This window comes from Somniosus microcephalus, chromosome 7 (genome assembly GCF_052327205.1).
Source record: "Somniosus microcephalus isolate GS21.2 chromosome 7, FLI_Smic_1.0, whole genome shotgun sequence".
Classification (NCBI taxonomy): Eukaryota; Metazoa; Chordata; class Chondrichthyes; order Squaliformes; family Somniosidae; genus Somniosus; species Somniosus microcephalus.
Genome location: NC_140993.1, coordinates 151,544,531 through 151,566,240, shown reverse-complemented (window position 1 = coordinate 151,566,240; position 21,710 = coordinate 151,544,531). Strand labels below are relative to the sequence as shown.

Sequence of the window (21,710 nt, the reverse complement as noted above, 5' to 3'; positions counted from 1 at the left end):
TTCACTGTTCATATTACCTCCGTGTTCGTGTTTAGTTAAAGTGTGAAAACACAACTGTCTTTCGATCGGGAAAGTTTTTTTTTGATTTACATGAATTGACGCAATTGCGTGCATTTGATAATGTTTTGCTCCACCTCCTCAAAGCCTGCAAAGGAATTAACCCTTTCCACTGAGAGCTGTTTAAGTTCACCGAGCAACAACTTTAGTATGAAGTTTAAATGTATTGGACATTATTAAATTTAAGTTTCTTAATTTTAAGTTAATATTTCCCCACAGTGACAGAAGGAAAATTATGATTTGATAAATTAACCCCTTGGGCTCTAAGCAGAGTCACAATGGATTCCCTTCTTTCTTTTGTTGTATGGAAGCTACCTTGTTAACTAATTGCAGCACTTCTGTCTCTAATGTTAAAACACTGTGTAAGCCACCTAGCCTGAGAATTACTTGTTTCTGAAATTGGAAATGGAGGATAAATTGATAGAAATTAAATTAAACATTGACAAAATCTGCCGGTACAATAATACTGCTGTTTGAATTTTGGGATAATTTTGTATTAACAAAATGGAATCAGGCACTATATATTGGGTTACTTTTGGTAAAATAAAAGATCCTCTAAAAAAAATTAAAAAAAATAAAAAGTGTTAATAACTTGAATCAAGTGAGAACGTTTGATCTATGTTTTCAATGTTAAATGTTGTACTGGACAGTAAAGTTTTTCCAAGACTTATGAATGAGATATGAATGGTAATTAAAGGAAAGTGATTGAGGGTTTAAACTGAAACAGGAGAATTACACTACTGAATGGGAATTCTCAAAATTTCCTAGTGAAAGTCAGGAAAGTGTAGTTAAAAATAGTGAATTGATAGCTTTCTCTTGGAGACATTTGTGTCCCTGCTTTTAATGAACTTTTAAGAAAACTGAATTTGATAGCCTGGCCAGTTCCCAAGACATCGGGTCCATGCAGAGGAAGATGAGCAAAGATCTCCAGACGACTGCAATCTTTTGATAAGATACCTGAAAGCCTGAGAAAGGCTTGTATCAGATGGCACATGTGGCACGATATTGAGATACTAGTATGAGTGTGCAAATGTGATTCGTTACGTATGAGGTAAATTACCATCCGGGAATGTATGGTGAGTTTGCACTGAAGAACGGGTCTCAGACATGCTCAGTTACTTGACAACAGCAAGACAGACATGAAATAGTTAATGTGGCTCAGGAGAGTGAGACAACCTTTAAAGCATTGACACATATTCCATCGAGAAACTATCTAATTAATGAAACAATCAGAATCGAGTTAAATACACTGGTACCTGTTAGAGGGATTGAAATTGAAGTTTAAGTTGAGGGCTAAGGAGAAATCATGTTTAGTAAGAATTATCCACAAGACGGATAAGAGTAAAAGAGAGATCTGGAGAATCTTTTAAGTCCATGATTTGTTTATTAGATGTTAAACTGTAATGTCACTTGAAATGTTTGTAAGTCTGAATTTAACTGTGACTGTAATAATTGTGTTTTGTAGATAACAGAGCGTGGGAAAAACCAGTACAAATCCAGCACGGTGGCATAGTGGTTAGCACTGTTGCCTCACAGCGCCAGGGACCCGGGTTCAAATCCGGCCTCGGGTGACTGTCTGTGTGGAGTTTGCACATTCTCCCCATGTTTGCGTGGGTTTTCTCCGGGTGCTCCGGTTTCCTCCCACAGTCCAAAGATGTGCGGGTTAGGTTGATTGGCCATGATAAAAATTGACCCTTAGTGTTAGGGGGATAGGGCTTGGGTGGGATGGCTGTCGGTGTAGGGACCGGGTGCTAGGGTTGGCTGATCAGCCATGATCTCGTTGAATGGCGGAGCAGGCTCGAAGGGCCGAATGGCCTACTCCTGCTCCTATCTTCTATGTTTCTATGAGATGATCAACCAACACGTTTTTAAGTAAGAGCTGCACAATTGTGTGGCACAATTCGGATACGACATTCCCCTGTTGTTTGAGGGTATCAGTGAGCTCATGATGCGACTGAACTCCTCCCTAAAGCATTTTTATGTTTTGGGGTAAGACAACTCGAGAATGGATATTGAAATTGACAGCATAGAGGACAACTCACACTGGTGTGATATTGGGCTTAACACATATCAGCACACCCTTAGGTTTGTATTATTTCACACGCTCTGGTAGTTCTTCAGCTTATAATGATAGTGTATTTGATATATGTAACGTGTGGAGTAAGACTTTGATACATAAGCCAATTGGGTACTCATGCCCATGACTAACAAATTAATTGAGCACACCGAAGGAGAAGATCCAAAGCAACGTAGAGGAAACCCCAGGCGGGGTAGCATCAGGAAAGATAGAAGAAACAGAGGATACCCCAGGCGGGGCAGAATCGGAACACCCATGGATCAGACTGATTTTACACATATTAGTCGTGGGGCAGTTAATACTGGTTTTGAGTTTGCTATGTATGGCATGTAAGAAGTGTAAATGGGCTAAAGCGAAATACTTTGCGAAACAAGTGCTTAAGACAGTTAGTGCATGCACTGCTCCTCCTACACGCGTTTCGGATGACTTTGGTCATTTGCAGGAGAGAGCAAGCATATGAATGTTGAGATAGTAGTATAATGAATCGGGAAACACTACTTTAAATTTAAATTAACCATACTCATCTGATGCATACCTGGTGGCCACCTCGACATAACAAAGTAGGTCCGGTAACCGGAAGAAACCTCAATCATTCATGCTCTTGGTTTCCCAGCATGTTATATCAGCTGCTCGTAGGTATGCACACTTTCCAACCCGCCTCAAGGTTCCCTTTCGGGGGGTTGGAGGGGGGGACTGTTGGATTGCAAAAACAGGCCTGTGAATCAAAGCCTGAATCCTCTAGTCTTTAAATATATTAACCAAAGCTGTAGAGAGGGCTGTAGTACTAGAAACCATTCAAAGGATATTTAGCTTCGCGTATTAGGAAATATATATAAAACGTACATGTAGCATTTAGGTAGCTGCGAAGCATGATGGAATACTTGACCATCATATTAACCCTCTTAACCAAGTACTGTATGTAATGTATATACCTTTAAGGGGGGAACTATCTTTTACAGCTCATGTATACTGCAGTACCAGCAGTGACCACACCTGTATATAGCACTGAGTAGTAATCTGTACAGATCAGTTGCAGTGTGAGCCACGTTGAGTAAACACCTGTTGTACCGTTCTCCGCAGTCTGTGTCTTATTATACCCGGACACAACACTGTAGAAATAACATATTTACTAGACTCTTAGGCCCCGATTTTCTCCCATCCGTTGGGCGGGTTTTCAGGCGGGCGGGGGCCAAAAAAAAAAAAAAAAAAAAAAAAAAATTCGCAGAAATAAGGGGTCGCGACCCCCCCCCCCGCCCGACTTTCACCCCCGTGTTTCAGCGGGACCCGAATCAGTCCCGCCCGCCACAGGCGGGAATGGTCGGCGGGAGCCTAATGACCAATTATTAGCATGGTTAAACCTATTTTCAGCGCCCTTGCAATTTTCTGGCTTCCCCCACGTAAAACACGCCTGGTGGGAACACCGCTGATGAAACCTGGTGTGAAAAGAGTTGGCTTGCTTGCTTTCAGCTGCACGTCAATCAGGACTGAAGAGATTTAAACAGGCAGCATTTGCAGGCTGCAGGACCTTGTTGCTGAAGGCTTGGGGCAACTTTTTGAATGCTTAGGCACAGCTGTGGAAGGTTGGAGCCTCACACACTTCTCCAGTGTGAGCTCCTGGGAAGCCCCTCTCACCACCCTAACTCAGCGCCTCCTCAACGGAGGCATCTGCCAGAAGCATGGGAGGCCTTTTGTTCCTTCCCTTCCTAGCATTAGAGGATCTCCAACAGCAGAGGAGGCTGGAGCAACTCCAGCAACAGCATCACCAGCAACAACAGCAGCACCAGCAGGAGCGGCAGGCTGCGGCTCAGCGACCTGGGGCAGCACAGGCCAGAAGGGGCCAGCGCATGGAAGGCTGTCGGCGCAGGAGATACCCCCCAAACAGGGTCTACAGACACAGGGTGAGCTACCTCAACATGACTGAGCAGCAGTGCCAGAGGCAGCTCCGACTTTCGCGAGAGGTTGTGACTGACATCTGCGCAATGCTGCAGCAAGACCTGGAGTCCAGAGCACCAGGTCCACACTACTTACCAGTGGCCATCAAAGTCACTACCGCACTCAACTTTTATGCCTCAGGCTCCTTCCAGGGATCAGCAGCAGACATCAGCAGCAGACATCAGCACACACTTGCATCACGCAGGTAACCGATGCCCTCTTTGCCCTTGCGCACAATCACATCCATTTCACCAGGGATCGCACAAGTGTCACGGCGCGAGCGCGTGGATTAGCTCTGCTGGCAGACTTTCCAAGGGTGCAGGGCGTCATTGACTGCACACATGTGGCCCTTAGGGCACCCCACCGCAATCCAGGAGTTTTTGTCAACCGCAAGGGCTTCCACTCCCTTAACGTTCAGCTGGTGTGTGACCACAAGAAGGTGATTTTGCATGTTTGTGCCAGGTTCCCTGGCAGCTGCCATGACTCCTTCATACTGTGCCAGTCTACTGTGCCTCCGCTATTCAGTCCGCCAAACGAACTTCAAGGATGGCTACTTGGAGACAAGGGATATCCCCTGCGCTCTTGGCTAATGACGCCATTGAGGAGACCAGCCAGCGAAGCGGAGGAGCACTACAACTCCAGCCACATTACCACCAGATGCATTATCGAGCACCACCTCTTTTGCCCCTCCACTGGCTGATTTGTTACGCTGCTTGTCTGACATCGATTCCTGGATGAGCAGAAATTTCCTCCAACTAAATATTGGGAAGACTGAAGCCATTGTCTTCAAACCTCGCGACAAACTCCGTTCCCTAGCCACCAACTCCATCCCTCTCCCTGGACACTGTCTGAGGCTGAACCAGACCATTCATAACCACATATTGACCCTAAGATGCACTTCCGACAACATATCTGCTCTATCACCAAGACCGCCTACTTCCACCTCCGTAGCATCGCCCATCACAGCCCCTGCCTCAGCTCATCCACTGCTAAAACCCTAATCCATGCCTTTGTTACCTCTAGACTTGACTATTCTAATGCTCTCCTGGCCAGCCTCCCATCTTCCACCCTCCATCAGCTTGAACTCATGCAAAACTCTGCTCCCCGTAGCCTAACTCGCACCAAGTCCTGCTAACCCACCACCCTTGTGCTCCCTGACCTACATTGGCTCCCAGTCCAGCAAGGCCTCGATTTAAAAATTCTTATCCTGGTTTTCAAATCCCTCCATGGCCTCACCCCTTCCTACCTCTGTAACCTTATCCAGCCCTACAACCAGCCGTGATCTGCACGCTCCTCCAAGTCTGGCGTCTTGCACATTGCTTCATCATTGGTGGCTATGCCTTAAACTGCTTGGGCCCTAGGCTCTGGAATTCCCTCCCTAAGCCTCTCCGCCTCTCTAGCTCTCCCTCCTCCTTTAAGATGCTCCTTAAAACCTAATTCTTTGACCAAGCTTTTGGTCACCTAGGCACTATATAAATGCAAGTTGTTGTATTGTTTAGGCGGTAAAAGCAGAGAGTAGGGAGAACAGGTATGTACTCGAATTGGAAGGAAGTGCCTAGTTGTGTCCCACAAAGATCTGTGCTGGGGCCTCAACTATTCAATACATTTATTAATGACTTAGATAACATAATAGAGAGCCATATATCCAGGTTTGCCAGTGACACAAAGATAGGTGACATAGTAAATAGTGTAGACGGGAGCATAAAATTACAAACAGACATTGATAAAGTGAGCAGGCTGATGGATTTCAATGCAGGTAAGCGTGAGGTCATCCATTTTGTATTTTTTAAATGGTGAAAAACTAGGAACAGTGGAGGTTCAAAGAAATTTAGGGGTCCATGTACACAGATCACTAAAATGTAGCAGTTAAGTACAAAAAAAATCAAAAAGGCTAATGGAATCTTAGCCTTTATAACTAGAGGACTAGAATATAAAGGGGAGGAAGTTTTGTTACAGCTATACAAAGCCCTGATTAGACCATATCTGAAATACTGTGTACAATTCTGGGCACCTTAGGAAGGAAATACTGGTCTTGGAAGGAGTGCAGCACAGATTCACCAGAATGTTAGATTATGAGTAGAGATTATATAAACAAGGCTTGCATTCCCTGGTTAAAGGGTGATTTGATTCAGGATTTTAGGACTTTTAAAGGAACTGATAGGGTAGATAGAGATAAAGGCCCCGATTTTCCCGAAGGTGCGGGGAATTGTCAGGTTCCGATCCGAATCTAAATGGGTCAGCCAGCTGCACGCAATTTTCCCTCAATTGGCCAATTAATTTCCAGCATATGGGCACCCTTGCTAATTGTCCAATTCCAGTCAGAAACCACATTATGATGTCATCATTCGTGGTGCTTTTAAAGTCTCCAGCAAGCTTCTCAACCTCTGCAGGTTTCCCAACCAGTTGGAGAGAATGGCACAGGAGCCTGCACCAGCGGCAGAGGCCGAGCTGCCACCAAATTTGATGAGACCTCATTGGTGGATGGGGTTAGGGCCCACAGGGAGGTCCTCTTCCCTAGCTCAGGGAGGAAGAGGCCTCCCAAAGAGACCAGGGCTGCATGGATGGAGGTGGCTGCAGAGGTCAACACTCTGGGAGTCACCCATCAGACCTGGATGCAGTGCAGGAAGCGCTTCCATGACCTTCACCATACAGGAAAAGTAAGTATGAAGTTTCCATCACCCTCAACCTGATCCCCATTGTCTTTCCCCAACAGCACTCAGCTTCAGCAATCACTTCCTCCACATACCACTTCACAGTCACATCCATGCACCCTTACCCATTCCCTCTCTCTCTCTATGCTCACATTCACATAACTATTCCACCACACTGCCTCTCACTCTGATGCTTGGAACACAACTGACAACACACAGGGAGGGCCCTTGGTCTTGTAGCCTCACACCATCTTTGTCTCCTTCTAAGTATCTATGCTATGCAATCTCTACACTCACTCCTGCACTCTCACTCAAACTCCACTCGTCTCCCTCATTGCAGGAAAAGAGAGCTCACAATAGGAGAGAGCGATAGAGGACTGGAGGAGGACCACCCTCAAATCGCCCAGCTGACCCCCTGGGAGGAAGCAGTGATGGAGATTGCTGGGGCTGACGTGGCTGCAGAAGCTGGGGCAGGAGAGACAGGAGCAAGCCCGCAAGCTGGTGACAGAATAGTTTCCCATCTCTCTCATTGACATAGCATGAGTTGCTGATATGATTCTGAAGCTACATCATTTGGACTTATGAGCATTTGCCAAATCCAATGTGCAAGTAGCCTTGGCATCACATCTCTAACTCTTTCCTTTACTCCCCCACAGGATCATCTGAAGCCCCCGTCGCCACTGCCGAGGAGGAAGAGGCTTTGCAGCCAGACTCCTTAGAGGAAGCTCCAGCCTCTGAGGGCGCAGCGTCAGCAGAAGTAAGCGCACCCAGCACCAGCGTAGACACTCACACCTCGGGGTTGCCTTTGGGACATAGAGTAGTGTTGTCACCTGGTGTTTCACAGCTCACAAGTGAGCATCAGCAGATTGTGGAGACAGGGACAGCAGTAGAGAGTCCTCGTCGGAGGGCGCAGGCCTCTGGCAGCTCAGTTCAGCTGCATGTCGACCCTATGCCTCTGGGTCCATCCGCAAGAGAGGAGGTGATGGATCTCCATGCACAGATGCAGGAGTCTCTGGCAGGTTTTGTCTCCAGGGTCGCTGCGAGTGTGGAGCGAATGGAGGAGTCCATGGCGAGCATAAGCAGAGCCTTATTGGAGTCATTGGCGCATGAAAACATCACCACGGAAAGGATGGCTACCTCCGTGGTAAGGCTGGCTGCGGCCGAGGAGAGGAGGGCTGCGGCCATGGAGGAGCTTAGTCGCCAGGGTATCGAAAACATGGTGAGTGCTCAGAATAGAATGACCTCTCGAGGAGCGATGGGCATCTATTGAGCACCGAAACCAGACCTTCATGGAAGTCCCTCTGAGCAGGACTTCCAGTGCAGAGACGGGTCCCCATGGCCCACCTGATGTGCAGCAAGGTGCTCTCCAACCATTTGCAGGCACTGAGGGGGAGCTGACCCATGAGGGAGGTTGTTGCTCACCTCAAGGAAGTGGGGGCTCCTCTCCACGCGCTCACACTTCCATGCTACTTCAGAGCCCTCGGTCAGAGCCCTGCCGGAGTCCACATCCCAGTGAGATAGGAGTCTCAAGCCCTGCACAGCCGCAGGAGCAGCTCCAACCTCCTCACAGGCTCGCCACCCCAGAGGACGCCCGCCAAAGGTATTGAGACAGGCGCAGCAGGAAATTGAGCAAGGGGCCTCCACATCTGCTGAAGCCACAGGGGTACCACTACGTAGGAGCACGCATAAGAGAAAAATAAAGCACCACTAATCACAAGGGTAGTCACTTGGGTGAAAAGTCTTGTAAATAGTTTTAATGCCATCAGTTTCCTGTACATTAAAAATCTGGTAGCAACTGCTGCAGTTATGGCGTCTGTCATTTGGCGAATGGGGATATCACATTGAGGCCTTAGGATAACTTGCAGATGTCAGCAAGCTGGTCAAATAGGTAGAAATGCGCAGGCATGGGCCACTGTCCATGGTCAATTAAGAAGCAGCGAGGCTGCAGTGTTTGATGTACCAGGCTACGCAAATCTGCCCAGGATGCGTGCATTCCTTGCATTCCACCCAGCAATTTTCTCACGCACTGGTTGACGGGCCTCCGCAGGATGCTCGTTTCCGTCCTCCTCCTCAGCATCATCGTCAGCATCATCCTCATCCAAGGCGGCTCTGTGAGGAGCCGCTTGGTCTTGCGGAATCGGCAAGCCACGACACTGTGCCATGTTGTGAAGCACACAGCATACCACGACGATTTTGGAGACCCTGGCTGATGAGTACTGTAGGGCTCCACCTGATCTATCGAGGCATCTGAAGCGCATCTTTAGCAATCCGATGGCTTGCTCGATAATGCATCTGGTGGAAATGTGGCTGGAGTTGCAGCGCTCCTCAGCTTCGCTGGCTGGTCTCCTCAACGGCGTCATTAGCCAAGAGCGCAGGGGATATCCCTTTTCTCCAAGTAGCCATCCTTGAAGTTCGTTTGGCGGACTGAATAGCGGAGGCACAGTAGACTGGCGCAGTATGAAGGAGTCATGGCAGCTGCCAGGGTACTTGGCATAAACATGCAAAATCACCACCTTGTGGTCACACACCAGCTGAACGTTAAGGGAGTGGAAGCCCTTGCGGTTGACAAAAACTCCTGGATTGCAGTGGGGTGCCCTAAGGGCCACATGTGTGCAGTCAATGACTCCCTGCACCCTTGGAAAGTCTGCCAGCTGAGCTAATCCAAGCGCTCGCGCCCTCACACTTGCGCGATCCTTGGTGAAATGGATGTGATTGTGCACGAGGGCAAAGAGGGCATCGGTGACCTGTTTGATGCAAGTGTGTACGGCCGCCTGGGAGATGCCGCTGATGTCTGCTGCTGATCCCTGGAAGGAGCCTGAGGCATAAAAGTTGAGTGCGGTGGTGACTTTGATGGTCACTGGTAAGGAGTGTCGACCTGGTGCTCTGGGCTCCAGGTCTTGCTGTAGCATTGCGCAGATGTCAGTCACTACCTCTCGCGAAAGTCGGCGCCACCTTTGGCAATGCTGCTCAGTCATGTTGAGGTAGCTCACCCTGTGTCTGTAGACCCTGTTTGGGGGGTATCTCCTGCACCGATGGCCTTCCATGCGCTGGCCCCTTCTGCCCTGTGCTGCCTCAGGTGGCTGAGCCGCAGCCTGTCGCTCCTGCTGGTGCTGCTGTTGCTGGTGCTGCTGTAGCCTCCTCTGCTGTTGGAGATCATCTAATGCCAGGAAGGGAAGGAACAAAAGGCCTCCCATGCTTCTGGCAGATGCCTCCGTTGAGGAAGCGCTGAGTGAGGGTGGTGAGAGGGGCTTCTCAGGAGCTCACACTGGAGAAGTGTGTGAGGCTCCAACCTTCCATAGCTGTGCCTAAGCCTTCAACAAGTTGCCCCAAGCCTTGAGCAACAAGGTCCTGCAGCCTACAAATGCTGGCTGATTAAATCTCTTCATTCCTGATTGACCTGCAGCTGAAAGCAAGCAAGCCAACATTGTTCACGCCAGGTTTCATCAGCGGTGTTCCCACCAGGCGTGGTTTACGTGGGGAAAGGCTGAAAATTCCAAGGGTCCTTGAAAATAGGATTAAACATGCCAATTATTGATCATTAGGGTCCCGCCTGCTGCGGGCGGGACTGATTCGGGTCGCGTTGAAACACGGGGGCGAAAGTCGGGCGGGGAGGGGGGTTGCGATCCCCTATTTCTGTGTTTTTTTTTTTTTTTTTCCAGCCCCCGCCCGCCTGAAACCCCGCCCGACGGCTCCGGGAAAATCAGGGCCAAACTTTTTCTGCTGGTGGGGGAGTCTAGGACAAAGTTAAAATCAGAGCCAGGCCATTCAAACACTGACAATCTCTGTTCTAAGGTGAGCCCTTGCACAAAGACTCACTAAAACCTCTCTCCTCAGCAGAAAGCAGATGGCTGCTGCATCTGAGAATGCAGCAGCCATTCTGTCATCTCTGCCATTGAGATGAGGCACCTCCGGATCCCGAAGGGATGAAGCCTGCAGGAAGAAGCAAAGGCAAGTAAACTTTTTCTAACACTTTACACTCACCTCTCATAATTACCTCTCCACACTTGCACCCATCACTCGCCTCCACAGCGGTTTTCGATCCCTCTCACCCCCGCAGACCCACTGCTCGCCTCGCTGACCCTGGCGGTTAATTGGCTCTAATCCCCTTCCCGCCTTGAGGAGACGGGTCCCTGCGCGAGTTGGGGACCCACCTCCCGGAAAGATGGCACGGAGATGGGTTGGGAGCGAGTTCGGTACCCGCTCCCAGTTTCTGCCATTTTCCCGGCAGTCCCGCCTCCATACCCGCCTCCCCAGGGCTGGGAAAATTCCCCCCAATGATTCCCAATTTAGCCATTAAGCACTCATGTAGAACCTTGTCAAAAGGTCATACCAGTAATATCCCTTTCGTAAATCTTTTGACTGTCCTTAAACAAATAATTTTGCTCCAAATGTTGACCACTAAATCTGTCAAGATTGTTTCAAAACATACACTACTACAGCCTACTGGTGTGTAGTTTAAAGATTTTATAAATTTCTATATTAATTATTGGCACTATATTAACCATTTACCAATGCTCAGGAATCTTCCCTGAATTTTGAAAGCTTAGAAAAATACCAAAGCTTCACATTTTTGTCGGTACAAGTTGGGTCAAATATCTATTTTAAGAACACTTCACCTTTTTTTATTATTTGCATACTGTCTAGCTCCTCCTCTGCTGTTCCTGGAAATCTAATTTTGTGAGTAATAAAAGGAATGAATTCACTCCTGGGATTAAATTCCCATTTGAAAAGCAAGCACTTCTAATTAATTTGTAACGCAGAAAATAAATGAAAAAATGCTCAATAGTTCTGCAAGTTTGACTTCAAAATATTTAGCACTAGCAATTCACAGAAAATAGTTTGCGTAGACATATTTTAATTGACAAGATTACAAAACAGGAATTACAGCAGGAAAATAATGGTGTAAAATTGCATTATATTTTTCCATAAGGAACTTTGTTTATGCGTATAATCATCAAAGTCATTATCAAGCAATTTAGATTTCAACTTGGAGAATTAGAGAAAGGCTACTCATTATTATTTGCAATCTCGATTTCAAATGATACCTAAAATTACTTCTCTGGCAGTTTTTTTTAAAAAACATAATGTTAATTTGCAAAGACTGCAAAAAGAGAGTACTGGATCATACCAAGAAGATATAGTTAACAACCGATAGCACTCAAGTGCAGAGATGCATTTCAACAGTGTGTTTCAGGGCAGGAGGTAATGAACAGGAAGTAGAACAGGAGAGGTGAAAGCACAGTCAAAGGGAAAGCTCTTTAGATGGCAGGAAAGGGATGACTGAGGGATGGAGTTCTACAGAGCAGGAGTATAGTGGCTGAAAGAGCTGCCAATGTTGGGGAGCAGAAAATGAGAAGTAGAGGGTATATGTAGGGACATACAGCTAGAGGAGATCATGGTAGGGATGATGTAACGATGGTTGAATTGAAGGCAAAGATAACAATCTTAAAGTTCACTCACTGGGGGATGGAGATCTAGTGAAGCTTGGCAAGAATGGGGATAATGGTAACGGGGACACTACTGAGTCAGAATGTTGGCATACGTTCTAAATGATTTGTGGTTTACTGCAGGTGACAGCAGGGAGGTTAACAAGGAGAGTATTGCAGAAGTTCAACCTGGAGATGATAAAGACATAGATTTGGGATTCAGCAACAGATAGGGGAAAAGACAGAGATGAAAGAAAGGTGTCTTAGTGACAAATCGGATGTGGGGGAGGAAGCTAAGATGGTGCATTGAGAGTGACACCAAGCTTCCACACCTCTGGGCTTAGCATGAGGCAATAGCCGGGCAGTTAATGGAGACGAGGCTAGAGTAATCTAGCTATTTCAGAGTTTGAAGATGATGGCTTTAATTTTGACAGTTAGCTGGAGGTGATTTTGCCTCGTCCAGGTCTTTAATGTCAAATATGCAGTTGGAGAGGAGTGGTAGCTTTGGTATTGATGGACAGGACATACACATGATCGTTGAGTCCATGCTTCCAGATTAGAAAGAAAGACGAACTTGGGAAGACCCAAGGATGTCCCAAAGCGCTTTACAGCCAATGAAATACTTTGAAAGTGCAGTACGAAACGCAGCAGCCAATTTGCACACAGCAAGGTCCCACAAACAGCAAATAGATAATAACCAGATAATCTTGTTTTTAGTGATGTTGGTTGAGGCCAGGACACCGGGGAGAACTCCCCTGCTCTTCAATATAGTACCATGGGATTTTTTACGTCTCATCCGAAAGCTGACAACTCCGACAGTACAGCATTCCCTCAGTATTTGACTGAAGTGCCAAGTCTAGATTATGTGCTCAAGGCCCTGGAGTGAGACTTGAACTCACAAGATTTTGACTCAGAGGTGAGACTGCTATCACCGAGTCATGGCTTACATTGCCAATGAGCAGCAGGTAAGTAATGAAGAGAAAGGAACCCTGAAGTACATCAGAAGCGAACTCCTGTTTTTGCGAGGCTAACAGTTCAGCGGCGTAAATCATCCAGCAATTTGTGGACATACGCAACTCACGGAGTATCTCTTCCTTGCCACAAATTGATGGCTTTTTTTACACATTAATAATGGCGGGCACCGTGAACTTACCATAATTTTTCCAGCAATTTTTGGCTCAATATTTGAATACATCAAAATCAGCTAAATGCAAAATTTAGCCTTAGAATCAAAATTAATTTGCAAATATAGTACTGAAATTTTCATCCACTTAAATAAAACAAGCGGTTTAGAACTTCACTGAAACTGCACATCACTCAATTTGAAGAAAATGTTAAAATTACTGTTTAATGTTGTATCACTCTGACCTGCTTTGTTCCTCTTCATGATGTCCAGTTTCTTTTTCTGCTCTCTCAATAATGCCTCCTGTTGAATCTCCAGTGTATTACTATCATTTGGAGGGTCTGGGAACATTTGTCTTATTTCAGCACGTGTTGCTGAATCTGTTTATTAATAGAAAATGAGTTACAAAAAGAACATTCTAGTTACAAATTCCAAAGTAAGCAATAGAATAAAATACAACGGTCATTCTCCCTTAGGAAACAAGTCGTTCCAAAATTAACGGTTCTGTCTTAGTTGTGGGAAGAGTCAATAAATTGAAAGGATTTTGCTTGATACCCTTTTTATCCTCACAATGGATCACAAACATTTACCACCCCATCTTCCACACTAATATAAAAGTATATAAATATAGTGACAGTAAATCTATATATATATATAAAACAGTATGTCTGTCTGTCTGTCTGTCCGGCTATACAATCAAAAGTTATAGAGCGTACCTACACATATGTTATATCAAAAGAAAGCTTATCATTAGGGGACTCTCATAGGTGTATTTACTTTTTGGTCGGACAAAGATTGTGCTGACGGTATCTAAAAAACGTTCAAAATTCCGCTCATTATCCGCTCATTAGCATCGAGTGGGGGTGGGTTCATTGCGTGTGCAGGCGGGCCATCCTAGAGTTGAGTGACGTGACGATTGACCAATCCTACAGTTCAGTGACCTGACGGTTGACCAATCGGTGCGTGTGTGGGCGGGCCTTATCATTCTGAACTGAGGTGAGTGTCAGTCATCTTGATTCGTAAGTTTATTTTTTTTCCCCCACTTTCTGCGTGTTTCTTTTCAAATCTAGATTTCCAGCAAAAAAAGTTACTTTTAAAACACAAATTGTTTTTTAAAAAAAGTTAATTAATTTGTAAATCTTTTCTCTAACCTCTATAATTTTCCGACCTTTCACCGTTTTTGCAGGCCTGGAAGCCAAGGCCTCTGTTGCCCAGCCATGCCCGAGCTAGGCACCACCCCTCCCGCTGGGCCCACCCCGCGATCGCCGCCATCTTTGTAAAGGCCGGCGGCGCGGGACTGGGCCGAGGGTAGCCATCGCTGCCATTTTGGTTTGAGTTCAGTTTCCATAAATCTGTGCAAACTTTCCAGATAAATGCACAATAACAAATGCTTTAAATATATAAAATAACGCCATTGGCAGCATGACTCGGAATTGACACAATCAAATCGACTGGAAGATTGTTTACTTAGAACTTTAAAAAAAACTTACAGCGAGTTTTTAGTCTCAACTGGTCTCTGAAGGAATTTTAGTGACTAATTCAAAATTAGTCCTTGGCTTGATTTAATTCCAGTGAGTTATAAAATGCTATTTTTGATTATTGGTGCAATTGGGTGAAAGGTGTTGTATGAATTCCACGCCAGTCTCCCGGCGTAACTCTGGCTCAGACTCAGTTATGTCGGGTCACTGCTGTTTCTGGGAGTTTCCTAAGTGGGGGAACTTCTAGCCCAGTGGTAGGCAAAATACAGCCCACGGGCCCACTGGACGGGACAAAAATAGAACGCGAGCCGGAGCTCAAGCTGCACATTAGTCTGAGTCGAGTCATGGCTGCTCATCTCAATTACTCTTTTACCGAAGAAAGAGACCAGCGCTGCATCTTTCCTCTCCCAGTACCCAGAATATGACGGCAGGGGGGGGTTCTCGTCGCGGTCTTAGATACGGGAGCGGATCCTGGAGCACAAGGACTCCAGGTAAATCGAGTTGGCCTGTTTCAAAATTACTAATTTAACACATTGCTCTCACCAACGTGCGCGGTCCCTTTAAATTTGCTGCACAGTATCTCTTCCAGCGGCAGGAGCTGGTGAGCGGCCTGCCGCTGGGGAGCGGCCTGCCGCTGGAAGAGATACCGTGCAGCAAATTGAAAGGTGTTGTCTGAATTCCACGGAGGTACCGCCAGTCTCCTAGTGTAACTCTGGTGCAGACCCAGTTATGTCGGGTCCCTGCTGTTTCGGAGAGTTTCCTAAGCGGGAAGGCCATGGATTTAAGCACCTCACCATCGTTCTGAGGCAGTGAAATGTGCTGCATAAATGCACTTTATTTTCTTTTCATTTAAATGTTTGATGCTGACACCAGATCATTGAAATGAAATTAAAAGTGTTCATTCCCCAACACTAACATTCATCATCATAAGCATAATCATGATTCCCATGAATGAATGTAAAAAAAAAACAATCGAAATCAATAACAAAAAAGTAGTTGGCGTTGTCAACATAAATGCAATATTGGTGTTAGAATGAGCCTGGTCTTGGGTTGAAGCACACTGTTGAAGTCCAAGAAGGAGCAACACTGCATTACATCTTGATCATACCAAAAGAAGAGCATTTAACTTGGTTGGCTATTCAACTAGTTAACTGGCTGTTTGATTATTCATTCACTAGGAAAGTGTTTCAGGCATATTAAGTGTTTTGTGTTTAATTGGATAATGCTCATGATAGCTGGGGAAGAACCTGAAGAATGCATCCACACTTGTATTGCAAATATTCACAACTTGATGTTACATTCATATTAATTCACAACTTCATGTCAGATTTTTATTATTATATTCACTTATGCCCTCAACAGCAGTAAAATCAGGATGAATATTGGGCCACAACACTGAAATCAAATCAGACATTCAGCACCACTACTGAAAATGTTGGATGTTGTTGTGAACAAAATATTCAGTTTTCCAACACAGTTGATAATTATAAAATAAAGACAAAAAAAAACAAGTATGTATTTAGTAAAGTATTTCAGCTCCTATACCCAGAAACATTATGATTATTACATCTGAGCCTACCTCTGTATTTCAGGTCATTGAAGTCTCTAATATTTTGTAAATTAACAGAATCTATCCCTTTTGATGAAGGTCGATGTACCAGGGCCTGTATACGTTGTCTAGCCAAATCAAAGACATCAACATGATTCCTCTCTCGCTTCCTTTTGAGAAACGTTTAAAAATAAAGGCTATTAGTTACAAAGAGATATGGGATTGACTGCACATTTCATCCCAATTATGTTACAGATTCAGTTACTATTGCTATCAACAACAGATTGATCTTTACAATAGCATAGTTTAGCTGGCAAAATTGCATTATTCAATCAAATGTACAACAATAAATGGCAGTCACTTGCAAGAATCTGAACAGTTCCAAACTAATTGCTCAGCTAATTATGCAGAAAATTACTGGTTTGGGGGTACAGTTCTAATTGAACATGTCAGGAGAGGGAGTAGTTTTTGTTCAAAACACTCCCCCCAAGCTCTATCTGGAAAAGTTAAAAAAATGATATAATGCATACAAAGTACTCTCCCCAGCTCCATTTCTATTGATGCTCATACTAAATTCGCAGCTGTGCCCACCCAGTAGAGTTTGAGTATTCCTCCTCTGAGATTCTTGTTCCTTCTAAGCACAATCTGCTTTGTGTTGTCTTTAAGAGGCAGAAGGAAATCTTTTAATAGGCCTTGTAAAGATAATTAATTAGAGTTTGTCGCAACTAGGAGGAGGAATATTTTCAGCTCAAAGTATTTGCAGCACTCTACCTGGCAAAAAATTATATATATTTTTGTTTTGAAATATCATGAATTTTCTGTCTTCGTGGTGACCAAACATTTTGGCGGCTCTTTCTTTCAGAGCCACTCTGCTAAGGGGAGTGGCTCCAGAACTTTAGTCTGGCTTGAAATTTGCTCAAAACTCTACTGGGTGGGCACAATCTGTACTTAATGAGTATTAATAGAAATGGAGCAGGTGTGAGTACTTTGTATGCATTTATAGCACCCAAGCACACCATTTGACCCATTGTGTAAAGATAGAATTCGGAACCTTAAAATAGATAGGGCTGCTGGTCTGAATGATAGCTACCCGAGGGTCCTCAGGGAGATGTACAAGCTCCTTGCCCGTATTATTAATAGCTCGCTCCACTCTGGGACAGTTCCCTTAGACTGGAAGGAGACTAATGTAGTCCCCATCTTTAAAAAAGGAGATAAGACAGACCTGGGTAATTATAGGCCCATTAGTTTAATGTGAGGAATAGGGAAAACACTTGAGAGAATCATTAAGGATGCAATAAATTACTACTTAAGCCAGAGCGGGACATATTAGGGACACTCAACACGGCTTCAAAAAAAGTCATGTCTTACAAGTTTGATTGTATTTTTTGAAGCAGTCACCAAAATGGTGGATGAGGGAAACCCAGTAAACATTGTCTACTAAGACTTTCAGCAAGCTTTTGACAAGGTACCACATAAGAGGCTTCTCTACAAAATCATATTAGTCGTAATATATTGAGCTGGATTGAGAGCTGGCTGGAAAGCCGTAGGCAGAAAGTAGTTGTAGATGGATTTGGTTCTGCATGGAGACCGGTCACTAGTGGTGTCCTGCAGGGATCAGTGTTAGGACCATTGCTCTTCACTATTTTTATTAATGATCTAAATGCAGGTGTTGGAGGCATGATCTGCAAGTTTGCAGATGACACTAAGATTTATGAGTGTCAGGACTATAGACGATGCTCGACTACTACAGGTAGATCTAGATGTGTTGGGGGTTTGGGCTCATGACTGCCAAATGATGTTTAACTTAGAAAAGTGCAGTGTTATGCTACAGTGGGCAGGTAAAATATTGAACACCCTCCTATCCTTTCCCCATATCCTTTAAACATAGCTTTCCCAAAATTAATCTAGTTACTAAAATTTGATTTTTTTTTTTACTTGGCCATTGCAAATGTTGCATCATCTTCCTTGTCAGCATTTTGAAAATGCCCCTCAAGGCGACGTTCCTCACTTCGTAGCTGTCTCCTCAAGGCTGACAGTTCACTAATTATATCTTTCTTTTCCTCTGTCAAAACACAGGTAGAAAAAGTCCACATTACAAATAAAAAGGAAAAGAACTTGCATTTATATAGAATCTTATCACAACCTCATGACATCTCAAAACACTTTACAACCAATGGATTACTTTTGAAGTGAAGACATTGTTATGTAGGCAAATGTGGCTGCCAACACATGCACAGGAAGGTCCAACAAACAGCAAACTGATTGAATAGTTTGTTTTTAGAGGTGTTGTTGAAGGAGGAATGATGGACAGGGCGTCTCAAAAACTCCCTGCACATTTTTGAATAGTGCCAAAGGATTTTTTGTGTATAACCAAGTTTGACAGCTCATTTGAAAGATTGCATCCCCAATAGTGCAATATTCTCTCAGTTCTCCACTGAAGTGTTGGATTAGATTATGTGCTCCAGTTTCATATTGGAGCTTGAAACCACAATTTTCCAACTCAGAGGCAAAAGTGCTACCAACTAATTCATGAAGGTTTAGTTTTTAAAACTAATAAAATCCTTTTAGTTATATTCAGTTATGTAACTGACCACATGTCAGCAATAATCCTGTGAAAGTGTTGATTTTCACAACCGTCTCTTTCAAAAATTGTGTGTGTACCTTCTTCTCAAATCATTGCAAATTGTAAAGGCTTAGAATTTTCAACCATACACAAACATATTTTGGTATTAGCTTTTGACACAATTTAAGTACACATATAGCAGAAGCCTTTATGTCACAATTAAAATCATACAACAAACAAAGTTTTGCATTTATTCTGGAATTTAATATATTAGAGACCATTTCATAAAATGTACATTGTAGATTCCTTCTCCCACCCTAAACACCATTCCCAGAGAAGTAAGTGAACAGGTACCCTAGTCCTAAGCTTTGCTGCAACTGCTCTGTATTTTGATGCTAAGACATACTCCCTTTCACAGCCCAATGAAACATAGAAACATAGAAGATAGGAGCAGGAGTAGGCCATTCGGCCCCTCGAGCCTGCTCCGCCATTCAATGTGATCATGGCTGATCATCCAAATTCAGTACCCGGTCCCTGCCTTCTCCCCATACCCCTTGGTCCCTTTAGCCTTAAGAAATATATCCAACTCCTTCTTGAATATATTTAATGAATTGGCCTCTACTGCCTTCTGTGGTAGAGAATTCCACAGGTTCACCACTCTCTGGGTGAAGAAATTCCTCCTAATTTCTGTCCTAAATAGCTTACCCTTTATCCTTAGACTGTGACCCCTGGTTCTGGACTCCCCGACTATCAGGAACATCCTTCCTGCATCTAGTCTGTCCAGTCCTGTCAGAATTTTATAAGTTTCAATGAGATCCCCTCTCATTCTTCTAAACTCCAGCGAGTACAAGCCCAATCGACCCAATCTCTCCTCATACATCATTCCTGCCATCCCAGGTAATAGAGGAAAATAGAGGTGAATACACTGAAAACTCACAACCTACAATTACACCATTAAAGTACTTCTGAACAAAGTTAGGTTTAAAAATGTTCTACTTCCACCTCTTCCCCCCCTAGCCTGCCCCCCGCCCCCCCCACCTCACTAAAATCTCAGGTACCATTCCTTGATTGCATTATTGGGGAAGAGTGAGACTTCCATCTCTAAATTAATGGCACTCAAACTAACAGATGCACACTGCAACTTGGCGCTCTCTGCCTTCTTGTACAGAGACATCTCACTTACACTTGCCATCTCTCCTAGACAGCTCAGTTGAGATTTGAAATTCACTACGTTAGGAAGTATAGATGCAAGCCTACACCAACATTTTACAATTATTTTAAATTTTACTAGCTGTTTGTATAGTAGAAGATAATATAGTTCACAACTCCAGCTACTATAATTACTTTATTTTCATAGCTGCTTATTACTCTTTTCCTCACCAACTATGAAAGTTGCCTGGCTTTTCTTAATCTTTTCAGCTGGCCTCTCCTTGATTTGAAAGGTGCAGACCGAAAAATACTCCCGAAACCAGAGGCAAGCAAAATATACTGCTGTGGGTTTTGGTAAAATAACATTACTCAAATTAAAATGGAAAAGGTGAGAATTTTAATCATTAAAGAATTGGGGTGGGGGGAGGGGGAAGGGCAAGGGGTATTTTAAAAGATTCAGTGGGAAGATAGATTAAGATAATCAACACAAGTTCTCCCAACTTTAGCAAAATTGCATATTAATTAAAATGTATTTAAATGAATTTATTAAAGAAAAAATACAAATATACTTGGGGTATTTTGGCAAGGGACTATTACTAATTATGAAGCTAAATTGTGTAATTAAATTCATAGATTACAGTATTAGATGTGAATACTTGCATGAAATGAACACTTGAGGAAACACACGTAATAAACAGCACCCCAAATCAGAATGGAGAAAAACTGAATCTAAATGGTAAATGAGATCAGGTGGCTGTGCCAACCTAACATGCACTTCACTATCATAGCAAAACAGTTTTACAATCTGAGGGCCTCTGTAGTAGCCATACTGAAGTGTTAAATTTGAAGGATGTTTGAATGTTATTTATAGGTGGGACAGTAAGCTGTGAGGAGAACACAAAGGCTGGAATTTTGCCAGTCCTCAGAGTGCAGGATTGGAGGTGGGACCGCTGCCAAAATCACAAAGATTGACAGCGGGTAGGAAACCCATCGTCAACCCACCTCCAATCAATCTTCCCAAGTGTCGGGTGACCAATTTGCGCATGGACCCGACACCTAGCGGCAGGAAGAGGATTATAGCCACTTACAGCCAGGTACTTGCTTCTTGTTAACAGGCTTTTTTTCAATTTTGCTGCTTCTGCCTCGGGTTCCCTGACGGCCGGACATACGCCAGATAAGTGTGGCGTGTTGTGAGTCTGCTGTAATGTTTCTGCGTTGAGGACAGCTGCAGAAGTGGTGTGAAGGATCCAATGGTGCACTGGTGAGTTTCAGAGGTAAGAAAATGTTGGGAAAATCACTTTTTAATGCATTTACACTTTTCTGTAGCTAACAAGTTTTGAATTGGTTGTCTAGTGCTACCACATTGGGAGAACCTCTCTCACCAGTGACAGATCACTTCTGTAACCTTACCTGCAGCTGTAGGGAAATGTGAGGTTATTCACTTTGGTAGGAAGAATAGAAAAACAGAATATTTTTTTAAATGGTGAGAAACTTTCAAATGTTGGTGTTCACAGAGATTTGGGTGTCCTCGTGCAAGATACACAGAAAACTAGCATGCAGGTACAGCAAGCAATAAGGAAGGCAAATGGCATGTTGGCCTTTATTGCAAGGGGGCTGGAGTATAAGAGTAAGGAAGTCTTGCTACAATTGTACAGGACCTTGGTGAGATCACACCTGGAGTACTGTGCACAGTTTTGGTCTCCTT

At 44.4% G+C, this 21,710-nt stretch overlaps 1 protein-coding gene across 5 annotated transcripts in view; it reads right to left on the bottom strand.

The window, feature by feature from the left end:
- The window catches only part of cspp1a (centrosome and spindle pole associated protein 1a), a 284,247-nt gene that overhangs the window by 30,993 nt on the left and 231,544 nt on the right, over positions 1-21,710 (bottom strand). For 4 of the 5 annotated variants that reach the window (XM_085993101.1, XM_085993102.1, XM_085993103.1 and 1 more), the window contains 3 exons: positions 18,229-18,355; positions 16,324-16,463; positions 13,512-13,646 (listed from right to left, as the gene is read on the bottom strand). In XM_085993101.1, the coding sequence (XP_085849227.1) occupies positions 13,512-13,646; positions 16,324-16,463; positions 18,229-18,355 (402 nt within the window). Of the gene's footprint in view, positions 1-2,721; positions 2,828-13,511; positions 13,647-16,323; positions 16,464-18,228; positions 18,356-21,710 lie in introns of those variants that run through there. The other variant, XM_085993105.1, reaches the window with a different exon arrangement.